General features: G+C 40.6%; 1 protein-coding gene across 4 annotated transcripts in view; it reads left to right on the top strand.

Moving 5' to 3' along the window:
* Positions 1–16,426, top strand: part of WT1 (WT1 transcription factor) — a gene marked incomplete at both ends in the record, with an annotated part of 33,777 nt that extends 17,351 nt beyond the window's left edge. For 2 of the 4 annotated variants that reach the window (XM_080617968.1, XM_080617966.1), the window contains 5 exons: positions 1,792–1,894; positions 3,208–3,358; positions 9,682–9,771; positions 11,387–11,479; positions 14,778–14,899. In XM_080617968.1, the coding sequence (XP_080474094.1) occupies positions 1,792–1,894; positions 3,208–3,358; positions 9,682–9,771; positions 11,387–11,479; positions 14,778–14,899 (559 nt within the window). Of the gene's footprint in view, positions 1–1,791; positions 1,895–3,207; positions 3,359–9,681; positions 9,772–11,386; positions 11,480–14,777; positions 14,900–16,243 lie in introns of those variants that run through there. The other 2 variants (XM_080617965.1, XM_080617967.1) reach the window with 2 other exon arrangements.
* Between the last annotated feature and the right edge of the window lie 3,233 nt (positions 16,427–19,659).

The raw sequence follows: 19,659 nt of genomic DNA, 5'->3' as shown, positions 1-19,659 counted from the left end.
TGTGAATCTGGAGGGAGAGTTAGGCTGTATTTTATGGCATCAGCTTTTACTACATATTCCTTCCAAAGTTTCTGCTCTGGGAAATCCTCTTATCTAGCTATGTGTCTCTTGTTTATTGTAATGTGTAAGGTGGCTGGTACAGGCGTGAATGAGAGGTTGCACTGTTAGGGTGACTAATGATGAAATTCATGGTACATATCTAGAGTTTAATCTGATAATGGTATCTTCCTTTATCTGTTATTACATGAAAGAGAATTTCCTGCTGCTGCCCTATAACTTAATTCAGTAAGATCACCTGTTTGCTACTTAAAACTGAAATAAACAGAGAGTACCTTCCTAAAAGGTGTAGCCTTTGATTTGAATAGCCAGCTGAAGCCAGGGTTTGAAACTGGTATTTTAAGCAGCACAGGGATTGATGTAAAGGAAGTCATCTGCCAGGTGGCAGCCTGCAAGCCACTATGGGGACAGCTACTGAGGAATGTAACCTACAGGCTGCAGTAGGAGCTGTTCACAAGCCCTGCTCTCTCCTGCTTAGTCAGGTTCGCAAACCATTTAGACATCTCCTGCATTCCAGTTCCTCTGGCTGCTCTGCAAACCACGTAAGAGGTTTAAGACTTCCTTGTAATTCTACTCTGCACATGAACTTTGAGTGAAGAGAAAGGAAGGACCAGTGAAATGAGAACCTGGGCCTCAGGGACCCTTTCAAATTGCTATTGCAAGCATTTGGCAAAGACTGGGATAACATCCTATGTATCCATCTCTGTCCCTAGCTGTGTGCCCCTGGGCTTTGTTCTGGCCTTTCTGATTTCTAGTGCAGTGTAAAACATGAACACTTACCGCTGCCAATGTATATTAATTCATGTGTCAATGTCCACACTAATGTAACATGTGCATTTAAAATTAAATCCTCAAATTTATCTGCTTATTTTTGACATTGAGAAGGTTGCACACAGGAAGCACAGCAATGTTCCTAACGTTCTGGACAGGAGAAGATAGGTTTTTGAAGAATGTAACTAGATAGAACACATGGCTGTGACAGCCCCAAAACACAACAAAGGCTACAGACATTTTAAACTATTGTGATTATGCTGCATGAGCAATCTTGAAAATTTACCCCTAGAAGGATATGTAAATACCTGGTAGGGAGAGGCTGGTTTGGTTTTTTAATTGTATTTTTATAAGGAGATAATTTGTAGCGTATCCTGCAAGCTGATATGTGGGATAAATAGTTCGGACACTGATTTGTAATCTCTATTTATGAGTACATAACTGCTATTCTTATAAATGTCATCACTTTCTTGGTAGTATCTGGTAATATCTGAGTCATGAGGTGCTGACAAAAATCCACTGCACTTAATGTGAAACTTGAGGCATTTTGCTCATTCCAAAAGATATTAGCAATAGGCAGCCCCACATTTAACTGATAAATAATGTGTACATGTGCACATGACACAGTTATGCTGCTATGTGGATTTTTCCCTCTTGCCTAAAATCTTTGTGGAAATACATCGGAGTTCAAATCATGACAATTTTTTAATTTTTTCTTTCACTGGGCTGTCACAGTGGATACTAATAGGTGTACGGATGGAGTCAGTGCATTGTGCCAGTGGAAGCAGAGCCATCCGAACGTAGAACAGGCTTCCTTTGGTGAATTGCATTTGAACTTGGATATCCAGGCTATGAAAGCAAACTCTGCATGTGTTATTACTGACTTAAGAAATGAAACCTCTCACATGGAGCTGAGTACTGAAAAACATTTCATTTTCCCATTATTCCCCTCTTTATTTACAGCCATACGGCAGGATATGAAAATGAGAACCACAGTGCTCCCATGTTGTACAGCTGTGGGGCCCAATACAGAATACATACCCATGGAGTTTTTAGAGGCATACAGGTGAGTATGGTAGGGCATTTTTCCTAGAGAAGTAAAACTGCTTCCTGTTGATATTGTTTGTGTACTTTTTCATGGGTATTTATAAATCCATCCTTGGTTTGCGGTTTCCCTGTGTTATCAAGAAATGCTTTACGGAGTGTCCTGACTCCACTGAAGCCATTGAAGTACAGTGTAAGATTTCTTTCTGACAGTCATTTAAAATTGTTTATTTCTTCTTCTAAAGTATGTCTGCAGGGCAATATTCCTTACCAGCCTCTCAGGATGTTCCAAAACATGCGATCCAGTTTCCACCTTCTAGCTCTAGTCACTGTGGTTGTGTGAAGCTTCCATGGTTACAACGGACTACGTCTGATAACTATATACAAAGAAGTGTTAGATGACATTTTGCTTTTACAGATTTCTGAGGCTTTACTAATGCAAATATATTTCCTTATAACAAGATATGCTAAGTGATTGTTTCCTAATGACTAAGTAATTAGTGAATATTTGGAAGGAACTTACCATTCAAGAGAGTTAATTTCCTTCCTTTCTAAAGTCATATTATCAATAAATACCACTGTAAAAGCTTTACGTTCTTAAAACTGATGGCAAAGTCATTATGAAGTATCTGTCTCTTCTGCATTGCTCTCTGTTGTCAACATACATCAGTGTTTGTAGGTAGCATTTCTTTTCCTTTTCTGTACAGTTTAATAAGTCATTATTCAGTGGCAAGCTCTCAGAAATAGGCTCGTGAGGCACCTTTATGGAGTGAGTAAAAGTAAGCAGTTGACATTCTTTAAAGAAGTTAATTGTTCCAGAAGGAGAAAATCATCTTTGACAGAACATTGTGACAGTGGCCAAAATGCATTAAGGCTGAACTATTCACCAGCTCCACCTAGACAGGCTTTCTTGTTTTGTTTTTTACGAGTTTGAATGAACACAATACGTTAATTTCCCTGTCCTTAAACTTCATATGAGTATTTAAAATAAAGAGAATAATGCTACTCTGGCTCATGCTCATACTTCTTACACTACTATAAGCTTTAAACTGCTTTATATGCCAGTGAGTGTTCTTGCAGAATTGTATGATTATACGTGAGGTCAGAATGTGGCCTATTTAAACTTGCACATCAATATTTGGCGAGAATTTAATAAACAAAGTTTAGCAGATTAAAGGTATAGTAAGGTTGTACTTTGTTAAAGTAGAGTTTTACAGTTTGCAGTATATTTAAATCTCTCTGTCCTGGAGAAGCGCCTGTGATTGTTTGTCTTTGAATATGTTAGTAAAAGCTTGAGATCACGCATGTTACATTAGCAAATCTCTGTCATTGTAGGATGTCCGACGGGTGCCAGGAGTAGCCCCGACTATTGTCCGATCAGCAAGTGAGACAAATGAAAAACGTCCCTTCATGTGTGCGTACCCTGGCTGCAACAAGAGATACTTTAAGTTGTCCCATTTACAGATGCACAGCAGAAAGCACACTGGTGAGTGTCGGCATTGGTTGGTATAAATCACGTCACAGCACTGGACAGCAGAGTGGGTAGGGTGGTTTTAAAATAGCATAAGGTGCAAGAAATGATCTGCCAGGTCAGGGGCAGACAGGGGCTGTCAGATGAGTATGCATGTGCTCTGTCAGCTGGGCAATCCCTCTTTTGGATGCAGAAGACTGAATCTAGTGAATAAAAACACAGAGCAGTGTGGACAGCAGGAAAATCACCTCCCTCCCTCTCTTACTGTTACAGGGCATCATTCAGAGCTGTGAATCATCTTGTTGCTGTCTCTGTTCCCTCCATTTAGCAGCACCAAGGCTTGCTCCAAATCTTAACTGTTGTTAACTATTAAGAAGTTTCCTCTGCAAGAGGAACCTAGACATTTAGCAGCCTCTTGTCCTCTTAAGGAAGCCTTTTCTGGCTGGGGGTAGGGGCAGGGATTGGCAAATGAGTTTCCTCAAATGGCATTTTTCCATGAAGAATTGAGCCTGAAGCCAGTCATTTGTAGGCTAAGATCTGAATTCTCTTTGAGCTCAGGCAATATAAGTTCCATCTCAAAATGTGAAAATCAAATGCTCTGATGCACCTTGCTGAAGAGTAAACAAAGTTATTTTCCTTATTGGGAGATTTATTCTGTTGGAAATGTAGAATTATGATAAACCTTTATATATGCTCCTTATACATTTTTTGGACTGCCTATCATATTTTCATTTAGACAGTTCTTTCTGTGCTAATCTAGAAATCTGTGGATAAAATCTGTAAATATGCATGTTCACTTGGCCATTAACCTGATAGGAAGTCAGAGGGGTGAAATGGACGAGGGCAGAGCAACTCATTCTGTGTGACCTGGCAGCTTGTCTGGTGTTTCATGATAACTTTTCCTTTTGGAGACCATGTAGTGACATTAGTTAATTGTGTAAAATACTTACAGGTGAGAAATGAGCATTAAAAAGGATTTTCAATCTCTGAATGGGCCAGTCACAAAATATTCAGATAGACATCTTCAGCATTGCTCAGATTACACATTCAAGATAATTTAAATTGTAACTGGAATTTAGTCTTTGGAGATGAAGATCTACAGAAATGCTATTCTGTTATCTGTAAATAAGTTGGAAACAAGAAAATGTGTTCATCTTTTGGGGTCCATTAACTGCAATATTTTTCTTGAGTATAGCTGAACAGTTCTGATTTTTTCTCATAATCACGATTTCTTTCATTCCTGAATTGTATTTTGACAGCCATAATTTATTTGTTCTGGTCCTGTATTTTATTCCATTTAGTTGCTTGGCTTTTACAGTGTTATTCCTGGATGTATCACAAGGACTTCAGCTTAGATATTTTTTTTTCTTAACTGAAGATTTACAGAATTACACCATATATGATCTAGGCATGCAGAGTCACGAAAGGCCCAAAACACACAGGGAGTAGGGGATTAGGACTACAGCCATCTGACACCCCTGGAGAGACTCCTCCCGTTGTCTTTGAGGTCATACACGCCCCTCCTTTGGTTTATGCTAAAGTGGAACAGGGTAGAGGAAGAACACCTTTTCTTTCCCTCAAATATCTCTTCTATACAGGTGGGCCCAGATCTTTCTGCCACTGTATTTTGGTGTGTTGACAACCTTTGCAAGTTACTTTCCTTAACAAACAGGGCAACTTGATTTCCAAGGCTTGTATTTGCTGGTACAAGCATTGCCATTAGTAAGACTATGTAAGCTTTTGGAGTTGGTTGCAGCTAAAGAGGGTAAAGCATGTGATAGTGCACTGCTGGTATGAGAGCTGCTTGGAAACTCACCTAGCTGATGCATTCAGATTTAGGAAGAGAAAGAAGATTTCCTCTTCGTCATCCTGGCAGGGCTTGTCCTCAGGCTGTTGAATGGCTGCTAGACATTTCCTATGATTATGGTCTGGAAATTTTACTTACCAATTTCCAGCTCCTGTAGAGACTTTAGAATATGATTATTTCTATTTCTTGTCTCCCCTTTTGGTCTGTTAGTCCTAATTTTGGGGGGTGCTTGTCTTGTTGATAACAGTTAGGGTAGTAATTTGCAGTCAGAACACCTAATACTCTTAATAAAAAAAGGGATATGTCTCTATTTCTTATGCTTCAGTGTTTTGATGGGGAGGAATCCTGACAAGCCAGTCTGAAGTCAGGAGAGCTGTCAGATGTCAGCTCAAGTGGAGGAGAATTTGTTTGCATTTGGTATACCTCTCTGCAGCCCTCCCGTACGGTGGTTATGGATGCACTTGTGGGCTTGAAGCTCTTGCACCTTTCTTAGCGTAGCGGTAAGGCAGTTTTTAAAATGATGACCACAGGATCAGAAAACAAGCTGTTACATACATCCAATACTAAACCAGCAGATAATATCTTTGCAGAACAATGTTGGCTCTTGATTATCTTTTTCCTTACTGTAATAGATACTTGCAGAGGGCCAGCTCATCAAATCTTCTATTCTTCACTAGTTGCAGTATTGCAAAATCAAGCAGGGCCCTGAAACACAAAGTTCGATTCTGTAATCAGTTTCACCAATGTTTCAACATTGCATTCGTTGAAAATATGTTAACATTTTGTACTCTCCACAACTGCGTATCCGTTGTTAACAATGCCTTTATTGAAACATGTTCAGCCAAAAAAGCTTTTTTCTTATCTTGGTGTATTTTGCTGTAGTAGATAGGCCCCTGAAAGGAAATGCAAAAATACATCTAATTTTTCAACAGTACAGCAAATAATGTGAGTTGTCATCCTGTGGCGCACTTCAGAGACTTCTTTGCAGAAACAAATTGATGTCTAGACCTCCATAAATTTCATTTATGGTGGAAACAACATTCTTGCCAGAGATCCTTTGGGTTCAGTGCCACACACTGGAAAAACTGGGTTTATCTTAATGGAAAGCTGAGCATTTTTGCAGAGAAAATACCCTCTGCCTGCTTGCAAGGGGTATTCCTCAGCCTAAATATGCACAACTGTGGGTATGAACTTCTAACAGTGAGGTATGAGAATCTGTAACTGATGAAGGTTGTCCTTTGTGTGGCAGGGACTCAGGTCTTGGTGGCGATTTTCTGGGGCTCTGGGGGGTGTAAGTAACACAGTCTAATCATGACTTTTATACTAATCATCTAACAATGATTTCTTTGCTTTGACAAAAATAATTTTATTATGGAATGTGCCACTGTGCTGCTAAGTGCTTTACAGTCGTTAGTGCAGTTCATCGTTACACCCCCCGTGAAAGACAGAGCTATGTCCTCTGTGTACAGAGATAGTAAACTTATGTATTTAAAATACAAGATTAGTCTCAAAACAATAATGACATCTCACATCTGAGCTCTGGTGTAACAATGACAGAAAGCTTTATCTATAAAGGCTCCCTACTAAATAGAGACACACATTTTATCTGTGTTTGCTGAAACAAATTATTTTGAACAGAAATACGTTGTATTATTAAGGTAAAATTGTGATTACAGGGTTGTACTCATGTGCTTAGGTGTGTATACAAGAAAAGGGGCTTAAATTGGTGCAGGGCATATAGACCTTCAGATTCTCATTCAGGCTTGCAGCCTCTGGTTTCAAAATCAGCCTGCTCTCCTCATGCTTTCTTGTTAGCAGCAGGCTTTTGCTCTTGTAGCACTCTGTAATTAAATGAAATGATTGTGAATATTTTGTGCAGCTGCTACAGCAGTAAGAATTTCTCTTTTCCCATGTGTCTGGGCAAATGAATTTGCTCCAGAGAAAATGTGCAGGTTCCTCTGATTTATCTATTTTTGAACAAACAGGTTTATTATTAGAAGCATTTATTACGATATGTGCAAAGGCTGATTCATACTTGTTTGCCATTGTTGACCTTTAGTTTTTCTGACTGCTATTCCCTCTGTCCTCTCTCAACCACTTCATTATGCACTGAGTTTAGCCTTTCTTTTGTGTGCCCTCTCTCAATAATGAAATATAAGTAATCCTGGAAGCCTCTGAGTGGCAGGCGGAAGGACTGGGGAAGCTCCATCTTCATGTCCTGTTTTGTTTTGAAATTGTATGTGGTCCTGTAGGAAGGTGACAGCATTATGGAATAGTTTTCATACAGTAAGAGACTTTAGTCTTTTACTGGAGAGGCTTTAATAGGGCTGGGGAAACTGAACACTGCTCCACCCCCTCTCTGTATAGTGATTTAATGAGGTACTCACAGACTTCCAATCTGGGTCATTCATGTTGTCCTGTTCTGATGGAACTTCTGGGCGGTAACAGGTATGTGACAGTTGGCTTTGGCAGGCATTTTGCTTGGCACTAGCTGATGTGGAAGGAAAGAAGGAAAAGGAAATTAGGATTTCTGTCCAAATACTGGGCCTTTTTTTTGTTTCTTTGCTTTTGTCTTCTATGCAGTGTCATCATATCTTTGTGTAAGCATCTTGGATAGATTCCTTTAATATATGCATTGGTCAAATTTGTCCTTAATTTAATCAAGGTTGTCTTTCAAAGTATTTAAATAAATAAATAAAGTGTGCATGCCATTAGACCCGCTATACTGTTTTATTCAAATACCTCCTTAACCATCTTCTGAGTTTATATTGCAATTAGCAGACAATCATCCTGTCACTGCATTCTGCTCTGCTGGCATTCCCCCTCTTAAATCTGCCAAAGGGCTGAATTCCTTGGAAGTAAGTGATTTCTGAAAAGCAGGCACCCCCTGGGAAGTCCACGCGGTCAAAGTGTACGGAGCTATTTCAAACACCTGTGGCAACTTTAATCCCTTATGCTAATAAATTAAGCACAGCAGACATGGAAATTGTCCACACCTAGGTCTGAGAATCAGTAAACTCCTTTGGGTGACTGGCACAGGAAGTTAGCTTGTTCTGCAGATTAAGTTGCTTTTGTAAGATTTTGTTTTTAGCTACACAGTATTGGAAATGCTGTCCTTAACATGCTACTTACCCTCTGTTGCCTAGGTCAGAAGGCTTCTGCTTTAAACTAAACTAGTTTGTACTGGTATCTCAGAATACCAGTGCAACCAGAATACATGTCCTCGTCATAATAAAATCAGAAATACAGACACTTCCGTGGAGATTTATGAAACTGATAGGTTTTTAAAAATGTACCCGGAGAAATTAACCCCACTACCCATGTCAGCTGACGGTTTTCCTTAGGTCCTTCCTCCTGGACCTTTGTTTTAGAGCTCAGCTTTCCACAGTAGACAAAGAAGATCCCGGCTGGTCTTGTGTGTACCTTCCAGATAAAACCCAGGATTCTCCCAGCTTTGAAGCGAGAGATATTTCATTACTTCTTGTGCTGAGGCCTCTGTGCAGAGCTGTGGCTCTGTCACCAGACCTTATGTAGGGATAAATGTGATTATATCTGAGGCTTTTGCAGGATTCCAGTGTGTGAATCAGATCTGAAAGATCATACAGCTACTTCTGTAGCGGCTTGAGGACTATTTTTTTTGTGTGCTGGCTGAATTTCACCAACTGTGTGGTACCCTACATGCCGGCAGTGTTTCTCTCTTTCCTCAAGCTCCTGGATCGCTGCACTTATTTTTGCATGTGTATATTGCATGTGTATCTTGTTGGTCCTTTGCCTTGGTTGAAAACCACATTCATTTGAGACACTATCTTGTAGGGGGCTCATTTTTTTGAAAAGCCAGAATCTCACTTTTTGTCCCAGAGAAAAGGCATCCCGATGGTCTCTGCTGAGCTGCATGGGAGGTGGAGAAGGAGTTTATATTTACAGGGGGCTTTGCAACAATTCACAGGCTTGCCTGCAGGAGGTGTGCAGCTACATGAGAAATTCTATTTAATGGTGCTTTATGGAAGAAACATCATTTGTGTTTTGGGGAAGAATATGTATTTTTCTGTGGTTGAATTTTGCTCTGTTTCTTTTAATTTCTTTTATTTTAGAGTGGTTAAAATTGCCACCTACATGGATGCCATTTGTTTAGGTTTTGCTTTAAAATAAAGTTGTTCCTTTGTACAGAATATGTATTACTGAAACAGGTGGAAAGGCCTTAATATGGTTTTCACAGAAATATAAACCAAGAGATTTCTGTTCTTTTCCAGTAGAAAACAACAACAAAAACCCATTCAACTGGAAATTTTTTGTAGCTTTTACCTATTTTTTTTTTTTTTTTTTAGACTGAGCAATTTCATTTTCAGTGCAGATGCAGTAGAATGATGCCAGCCTTTCCCCACTGATCCCAACACAGCTGTATGGCTTTATAGCGCATGAGTCCTGGGATACCACTAAGCTGCTTTAGGCAAGAGAGAAGTCTACATCTCATTCTAGCTGATATGTTCCCTCATCTAGCCACATGTTCTGATAAACTGTTTGTCCTTTACAGGTGAAAAGCCTTATCAGTGTGATTTTAAGGACTGTGAACGAAGATTTTCTCGTTCAGACCAACTCAAACGGCATCAAAGACGACACACAGGTTTGTTGACAGCACATCTCTACTCACTGGAGTTCATCTTTAGATGTGAATTGTGATCCAAAAAGTCTACTTCTGAACCTCTCTTTTTAGGATGTGTCTGCTCATACACAATGCCCATAGTGCCAAACCCTTGAAGTTAGCTTTAGTAGAGGACTGTAGCTGGAGTTTTTATTAGCATTGCATCATTTTCATCATGCTGCCATCTTTCTGAAACAGCTTTCTTAATGAAACTGTTTGCTTTATACTGTACTCCCAATATAGGGAATCTGTTATTTCTAAAAACCAAACAGTTCTGCAAGAAGTTGCCTGATAAACACTACTGTTGCTATTCTGATGAATGCTGCATGTGCCTGACCTGAAAGGCTGGCGGAATTACTGTGCATGTTTGTGTGGACAGAAGTGGAGAAAGAAAAGCTGTACTGTCTATAATGCTTAAGATCTTAATTCGGCAAACCACTTCATCTTAGATTTGAACCTTTTTTGAACTCTGCCAACTAAAGAAGAATTCCAGGGGCAGCAAGGAGAGAAATGTCAAAGATCTGTCTGGTTGGATTGCAAAAATAGCCTGGAAAGTGTGTAGCAGTTTATGTATGGCAGAGAGGGCAGAGCAGTCGTGAATGGGTCTGGGTCCTATCTAGGCTTGTGTCCAGGACCCATCTTTCTCAGTGGATCATTGACAGGGTGAAATGTTCTGAGACAGCTGAAACCACTTGTGAGTTCAGTCCAAATTCAGTATGTTGTTTTTTGCACAGACACCATTTTCTGGAGATGTCAGGACAGCCTATTTCAGCATTTCAGGAGTTCTTGGAAGTCTAGATTAGATTGACAGAGAAGGCAGCAGCCCTTCTTTAAGTCACAGAAGATGAAATGGTGATGAGTTCAGCCTCCTAGCCAAGAGTGGAACCATGGGGAAACACTCTATGGAACATGAGAAAGGGCTTTAGAGTGCTCCTCTGAGTTGCAGCAAGAAATTGCATTTGGGTCTCCTATATCTCGGGGAGTGGCCTGACAACTGGTTTACTCACTGTTCTGTGGTGGATTTCTGCCTACCACTTTTCTTGCTAAAGATGTTCTATCTCACTTAAATGGTATTACTGGGACATGTAGGAAGTGTCTTCGAAAGCTGGTGTAGAAGTACTCTCTTCGTATGATACGTCTTTAGCAACTGCATGCTAGAACGTATCTGTGATAAGCAGTCCCCAAGACATCTGTAGTGTGTAAAGTAGTAGTAGAAGTGTAAACCTATTTGGAGCATATAAATATATACCTCTGTACTTCTATTCTTATGTCATAGTTGCTCCTGGTGCCAAGCCACAGGATCAGAATTAACAACATTTGCAGGTGCTGCTTAGTCCAACAGTGTACGTGGGTGTTTGTTCATAATGGTACTGTCTGGATGCTTCAGACCCAGACATCAGAAGAAGAGGTTACAAAGGGATGGTAGCCTAATTAATGACTTTCTATCATTTGTAGGCATGAAGTTAGGAGGATCAGTTTCAGTAACTAGTACAACCCCCCCAGGCTTTTCAAAATTCATAAATAGCTGATTTCTTTCACTCTTCCAGAAGGTGTTGGGATATATGATAGATTTTATTTTTTTCTTTGGTCTCTTCAGGTGTGAAGCCCTTCCAATGTAAAACCTGTCAGAGAAAGTTCTCCAGATCTGATCATCTGAAGACTCATACCAGGACTCATACAGGTAAAACAAGTGCGTAAACTTTTCTTCACATTTATATTTCATTATTTTTAAAGTTTAAATCCAATGTTGTTGTTAATTATATGATTAGAAAGTCTTAACCAGGAGTTAAATATTCAAGATAACACAAAGAATTTCAGACTGTGTTGGTTTTTCAATGTGACTACATTCCACAGGTGTTGCAGTCTCTTTTCACAAAGGGCTTTAGATGATTTTGGAAACTAGGCTTTCTTCATGTTTAAAGACATTTCAGCTTGGCAAAATCTCTTCTATCAGCTATTGTGAAATGAACATCGTAGTCTCAGCACACAAATGTCAAGTTGATCTATTGCCTTTACTGAAAAAGCCCTACAAGACAGAAATTTTAATTCCAGCTTCAGCTGAAGGTCTGTAATCTAAAGTATTCATGCCTACTCATGCTTCTTTTAAGTGTCTGCTGAGCCTAATGCAGGATAGCATGGCAAGACTCTTGCTCTTGCTGCTTGTACTGTAATCTCCCCAGAAGATAAAAGGAGTGCCTTTTGCAAACTCACACTGGCAGATACTAAAGTAAAAGCTTACTCAAATATTCAAGGACCTTTTTGTGGAAAACACAGTATTTTGTATAAATGCAGGGAAAAAATAGGAGGCCATTTTAGTCTACTCTGCTCTCATGTAAGTGTAAACACCGTTAAGGAGCAACTGCAGTAACCTCTGTATTTTAGTTTCAAGTTTTAGAATTATTCCTGTGAACTGACATTTTCTATTCCCTTCCACTACGTGTGCAGCATTTTTACTAAGTAATTGTTTACCGAGCACTTTGACATGTTATTAGATGTCACAGGGTTTTCTATACTGGTGTTAACCTTTTAAATTCAGTCTCTGTACAGATGGACAAGGAGCCTGAAAATCTTTTTCTCCCTGCTAAGGATTCTTATTTTGCTTCTGGACTGTAAAACATACTTAATACTTTCAAAAATAAAAGAGAAATTTTAATAAAACAAATGGTTCACTTGAGAACACAGCATTTTCTGTGGCACTGGCCAAATAGATGCTTCAAGTAACGGCCATATCTTACAGTTGCAACCTGCAAATGGTGAAGTGCATGGCTGTGTTCCTGGGCTTGCCCCATAGTTTCATGATGAGTTGCAGGGCCTGGGTCCATGTGCACTGGCGTGAAGAAAGATACTTGCTTCATCAGCAAGAGGTAACATTCTGGTAGAAACAAAATGGCAAGTGGTTGTCCTGCGCTAACAAGCCAGGATAAACTACATTTCCCATCACGGTTCTTTGCTACCTGGTCTGCCAATTCAAGACTTCTGTAACTTGAGTATCCCTGTTCTAATTGTTCCTTGCTGCAAGCCCACACTGCTGTCATTGCTGAAAGCAGCGTCCCTTGCACACTGATGCCCTCACAGCACAGACCTTTGGGTGGGCTCACTGCCTGCCGCTGGCTTAGGTTCTGTGCGAGCCCTGCAGCTCAGCTGTGTGCTGCTGTGATGTTCTCTTGACTGTTTTGGATGTGTCAGGCTCCTTTGACTGTAAAATACACGTATTCCAAGGGGAATGAGCACGAGTGGTGGGCGGGGACTTTCCATCTCCATCTTTCCCTGTAGCTTTGTTCCCCTTTCTTTCTTGTACCCCCTAAATTTTGCCATAAAACAACTTGCTCAAGTTAACTGGCTCCATGTTAAATCTCGATGAAGGAAAGCATGGGTAACTTCCATCTAATTCCATCCTAATTTTAAGTCAACTGCCAAACTATTTGTTAAGCTACAAATTCAGGGGGTTTTGTCTCCACAAGCAACTTTACTCTGACAGCAATCTTTGCTGTAGAAAGGGAAAAAATTAGTCAAAAGACAACTCTGTACATCTATATACATTGTTAGAAGTGGAAATGTGATTTCTGATATCTGTACAGAGAAGCTGTACAAAGTAATTTGTGCCCAGCACAGAATTAATAGAGATAGCTGCCTCCTGTTGTGAGAGGACAACCAGAATTGCTTGTGAAACAGAAAAACTCTGCTTCTTTTACTGTGGTGGTTCAGTGATAGGTAACTTACATCAGTTCACAGGATGGTTTTGCTAATGCTGCCAAGATGAAAGAAGACCTCTTTATACAATCTGTGATTTTTGTCAGTAGCCCTGACCAGGTAATTTTTTTCTCATATTGTTTTATGCACTCATGTGAGATAGCTGATGCTTTTGCCAGCATGTGTGTTAAGTGGATAAAGTAGATTTTAAACACCCTTAAATATATTGCATGAAATTTTGCAAACAGAAATACATATTTACTCCAACCCCAGATCCCCTTCTGTCTGAGTTTGATGTTTGTGAAATGCAGAAGGTGTGAGGCAAAGAAGAAGAGAAGATGCCTGGGTGAGCTTGTACCACACCAGGGTGTCTTGAATTGGAGAGTACAAGGTGTGTAGACAGCACTGAAGAGCCCAGCCCAGAGCTGAACCTACTTTAAAATATTTTTGGGGAAAAAAAAGAAAATGCAATTCTAGAAGAAACATGAATCACCGGGCACTGCTCTGAGCTAATGAAAGCATTCCATCAGCATTCCTGCGGCGTCACAAACTCGGCCTGAAATTCCACTTAAACATTGTAGAAAATCGAGAGACCAGATTAAACTGTAAAAAGGTGGTGGCAGTTCTTGTTAAAATTGAATTGTCTTTTTTAGTGATTATGCTCATGGCAATGTTTGAGCCTTTAACATCTCCTGTAGATGTGCATCTACTTTATTTAGACAGTAGTGGGAAAGTTTCAGTCTGGCTCAGCAGACTTCAGGCTGAACTCTGTTGCTTCTACCATATTCACTTACACTCACTGGTTTCAAAGAACTTCAGCCAAAACTCATTGAACTAGCTGGAAAAACTCTCCTTGATTTGAGGTCAAGCTCTAAATAGTCACTGACAATTTTCACAGTGACTAGCAGTATGTCTGCACCACAGTCCAAGGTGTGACTGAAGCTTGTGCAAATGCCAGAGTGACTTTTAAACTAGCTCTTTCAAGAGCTGAGAGTAGCACAGACATGGCAATGTGATGTTCAATAAGGGCCTGTCATCAGGAACGAACCACTGCAAAATGTTCTACGTCATCTGAAAAGGCTGTTGTTAAAGATCAGCTGAGGGAGGTGTAGGAAAGCCCTGAGTGCTGATGGGATCAGGGATTGAGGGCTCTCCCACACCCTCTTAGGACCGCCTGGGACGCCTTTGCTCCTGACAGGGGCTCTGCCTGACCCCTCACAGCCCTGCAGAAAGAAAACAAATAGCAGTGTCTGAGGCAAGCTGTATACCCAGTTAATAACAGGGTGTTTTGTTAACAGGTGAAAAGCCTTTCAGTTGCCGGTGGCCCAGCTGTCAAAAAAAATTTGCCAGGTCTGATGAATTAGTTCGTCATCACAACATGCACCAGAGGAACATGACTAAGCTGCAGCTGGCCCTTTAGGCAGTCCAAACAAGTGAATAAACCAGTGGGACATTATGAGCTACTGCAAACTTTGTCAGCCATCTTCGATCACCTCTGTCAGAAAGCCGCAGCTGTCTTCGCATCCCATTTGACACAAGTTAACTAAACTGTAGGATTCTGCTCAGCCTTGTCTTCCATTTGGACTTACACAAGCTCCCATTCAATAAGTTCAAGAAATTTTTATTTGTACTTTTGTTAAAAAGTAAGCAAGTTTGCCACTGTTATAGAATACTATAAGCTATGCTTAACCTTTCTCACTTGTCTCCAGTTTTCTGGTTTTATTTTCGCTTGAACTTTTCTAGGTGCAAAGTCTTGTGCCTTTTTAAGTCCTACGGCGGGTGGGGTGAATCCTCCCTGTTGAAGGTAAGCTTTACGCTTACTTCATCTGTGCATACACTGAGGTTTCTCAATGCTAGTACAGCTATCCTCACAAAATGAGATGGACCAATCACCTGAGATACTTCGGGTAAACTTTGTACTTGTACTGCCAAAGGGCAAGTTTTTTAAGTTGGAAAATCTGCTTTTGAATTTCACAAATCAAACCTTTTTAAAGGACATATTTTTAGAGCAGCTAAAGATAGATGACCCAGAGCCTCTCTGTATGGAAAATAAGAATCTTACCATTAAGTTAACTTGTTTTTTAAATAATCATATAATTGATCTCCCCCAAACTGTTTTGTTTGTCAATTAACTCTCTCCCTTTCTCTCTCTCTTCTTAATGTACTGGTTTAAATTTATTCTGTTGTAAGATGCATAGATCTTCTTTACACAAACCTAATTGCAATCATTGTAGACATTTGGGATTTGTTTACAATGTAAAGCCACACTGGTTATGTGGCTGGTGAGCTGTATAAACTTAAAACTGAACTTTTAATGGGGCTGGTCCAGGATCTCCATTAGCAGATTACTCTTAAGATAAGTAACTTAAAAAGACTCTTTGTCAAGTATATGTGAAAAAGACATTATTAGTGTAACGAAATATATTGTTTCAGGGGTTTGGGAGGAGGGATTTATTATTTACTTTTAATTGCTTGAAATTGTGTGTATATGTATATCTGATAATGTATTGCTCTTAGACATCTAAAATTAGAAAGTGTATAAATATTAGATGCATCACTGTTCTGATGTTGTTGCTGTTACAAACTATTGATAACACTAAGAATGTAACCTGCATTTTTCACTGAGCTCTCAATTAAAGCCCATTCAAAGAGAAACAAGTGAGCGTCCAGCAGATGTCTTGTTTCATGTCTGGTATTGAATTTCAAATGCCCTGTCCAATAGTATCCTTTTTTTTTTTTTTTTTTTTTTTCCCTGTATATAAAGGTACCACCAGCACTGATGACCACTATTTAACCTGTCCAGGTCTTGACCACAATTTATCCATCTCACTTGGGAATCATACTGGCAGCAGCAAACAGTGTCAAGTTTCATATTGTGCTATAAAGCAGTTGCTTCAGTCGCTTGTCTGCTTACCGAACTGCTCCTTTTCTTTCGACCTGTAAGATTTGTGTAAGAACTTTATAGAACAGTAAAATCCCATTTATAAATAGCAGTGCTGGCCTTCTGTAGGACTGAACTGAAACCTGGCGCACAGAGAGCTTCGCAGATTAGGATGTCACAGGCTGACTTTTAAGCAAAAGTTAACTTAGAGTTGGGGTGGCTTAAATCAGTTCAGCAGGTTGAAAAAGACAGTCTCTCTGAGATGATGAAGTGTGAAAATGCAGATAAAAAAATATTACCGTTTCTTTGTCATACTGCCTGCTTTTCTTTGGAAGTAAGTACAGGCTGCCTCAGCGCCCTTTGACCTTGCAAAATATTTGTATCTCTTTAGCAAAAATCTTTAATGTATCTTGCCAAGCTTTTTTCTCTAATGTACACAATGGAGTTCTATGATGGGTTGAGCTTTCTATCTTAAAGTGCAGCTGCATCGTCAAGAAAACTCAACAGTTAATTCTTCAAGTCCTCTTTTTCGCATGGGTATTGCATCACTGTTAATGACTGTTGAGGTACTGTGACTCATTTGTATCAGTCAGCTTTATCTTTGGCTGCCAAAAGACAGCATCTCTCTGGAGAAACTCATAACAAGTGGGGCAAACATCAAATATTTGGAGCGAACGGTGTACATAAAACTGCACAGAATTCAAAAATGAAGTAACTCCTCTTGCTTTCTTGAGAGAAAGTTCAGTCACAATAACAACATCCTCTGATTTACCCAGCAGCATTCTGCAACAGCTACAAAACAGTCTGTTTTTCAGCCTGCACCCAAACCAGAGAGCTGCCACGAGTGCTTGTACTGAAAGCCAAAAAAAAAAAAAAAAGAAAAAGCAACCTCCCATTGTGTCTGCATTAGTCAGATGTAAATAAAACTATTTCCTGTGAACTCAAACCAGAACGCAACTGCAGCACGGCTGCGCTTCCAGTGACATGTAAGTAACTACAGCCAGGGGTTTGCTGCTTGGTGAATCGTGTGCCAAAAATGAGGGTAGGTGGCTACCACAAACGAAGCAGGGGCTGATGAGTGACAGAGCATGTCCTTTTGTAGCTGCTGTCACCACTTTTTCAATTAATGCATTTACTGCTATGCCACTGGTTGATGATCGTCGTTCCCCACCCAGCTGAGTACATTGAGGACAGTGGGAAATGTTTATTATTAGATATTAATTATTTTTATTCCTAGTTATTTTACAGCCTTTGTCATGAGAGACATTTTATGTGTCTCCCTTTCATTTCCTGGTTTTCGGGATTTCTATCAGCAAGGTAAGCCACCTTTATGGGAATGCTTTACTCCACGAATTTCTCAGAAGCAGCTCCCAGACGCTGGTTCTTGCAGCATGCAATACCTCATTTTGCAGCAAGCAGGCTGAGTTTCTGTGAGCTTGACCTCCATATGAAAGATGAGGGGCTGTGCTCTGTTATATCTTACATGTATCCTTAGCTCTCTGGAAAATTTTCAATCCCACAATTAATTGAGCAAATCTTTTATAGCTCTGCTCTCTGTTCTTAAGCTGAAAATGTTATTTTGGCTGATGGTTAATATTGTATCATGATTGGCATGCTACTCCTGTCCTGTGGCTTCCACAGCCCCCCAGGATGGAGAATGTTAATTCTATCTACTTTTTCTTGTCACTTTGTGGTGGACAAGATGTGTTGGGTAGGAAAGGGAATGTGGTCTCTTCTCTCTCTGGTGGTGTCAGCTGGGAGTCAGGGATTCACCTGCACCAATTATTTTAAGGCAGGTGAATCGAGCAAAGTGTCCCTTCTGCTTTGGGAAAACGTGAGCTAACATGTCTGAATGGTAACCATGTGCTCTGTTGCTGGTGCATGTGAGGTTCTTTAAGGGTACAGACTGTACTGACCTCACAGGAGGCACAAATGTGTTATCTTGCTGCTGTTAGGCACCCAACCTGGAGATAGTTCATCCTTCAGGTTCCTGTAAGAAAAGGGGGGCCTTGCAAAGATATAGCTGTTTCCTTCTCTTTCCATGGTGGGTTAGGCGAACTGTTCATTTTAGAAGCCACTCCAACCAAGCCTGTCTGTTTCAGGATGTCAGTAGGATTCATTTCACTGAGCCATCAACCAGCCTTACCAAGGCTGGGAACAGTTCCTGAAGGTGCAGGTAGGTGACTTAAACCAGTGTTTCTTTCTCCTCCCCTTTCCCCAGACAGGCACTGGGAAAACCCTGTCATGTGCAGTCTTTTCCCATTATCAGTGTGACCTGACAGCAAATCCAATATGATGACCTTGTCCAAAAGTCCGACAAAGCTCTGGCATGGATCGAGGGGCTTTCGGAAGGTGCCTGCAGCCCCACACCTAAGAGCCACCTGGACATGAGGTGGATACAAAAAGGCAACCAGCAGGCAGGGGTCCGCTACTGCCAGAGGGCAAGAAAACGTTCTGCTGCTCAGTCCCAGTCAAGCCTTGTTTGTACCTTCCCCATGGGATAAGTATGGACAGGAGGAGTCACTCAGCTTTTTAGCTGGGAAACCCTTCCTTGGGGAAAATCTTCCTTTCCCCTCCCTCCCCTCCAATTAACAACAAAGTAATTAAAGGCAGTGTATGCAGTTCAGAATGGCACTAATGGATGAGAAATCCCAGCTGTAATATTTGGGAAGATTCAATAAAAGATTCATTAGGATTCTTTTAGTTAGTGGAAATCCTGGTGACACAAAGGAGCCTAATGAAACAGAAGAGCGATGAGTTAAAAAAAGCCCAAACCCAAATCCCAGCCTCACTGACACCATTCTAAAAATTAGACAATTAAGAGTAAAACCAGGAATGTAGCCAGAACTATTTCACCTCAAATAATAAACACAAGGATAAGTTGCCAAGTGAGGTCAAAGAAGCAAATGGTAAAGTGAGTTTAAGAGACAGATAGACACTTTTATGGGGAGAGAGGGGATTGAAGGATACAGTGACAAAACCGGGGGAAGAGCTGAGATAAACCTGGAGGACAGTGGTGGGCCAATAGCCTCAAAGAGTGCTCTGAGTCCCAGTGCTCAGCAGAAGAGCAGAGCGGCTCTTGGTGCTTGCAGAGAATTACCCGGCTGTCGGCAGCATCCTGCGAGGAATGAGGGGCAACTGCCAGAACAGTCTGAGGGGAAGGTGAGCCTGGCAGACAGCAGTGGGTCTGCTCTCACAGTGCTGTTCCCAAGAGTTGCCCTTGATTTCACTGGTGAGATGCCTGGCAGACTTGCTAAAAGTCAGGTTTTTGAAGAACTTCCACCCAAGCAGCTTGTCTT

This window comes from Psittacula echo (genome assembly GCF_963264785.1).
Source record: "Psittacula echo genome assembly, chromosome: 5".
NCBI lineage: Eukaryota > Metazoa > Chordata > Aves > Psittaciformes > Psittacidae > Psittacula > Psittacula echo.
Note: the sequence above shows the minus strand (reverse complement) of the source record. Positions and strands in the feature narration are given on the sequence as shown.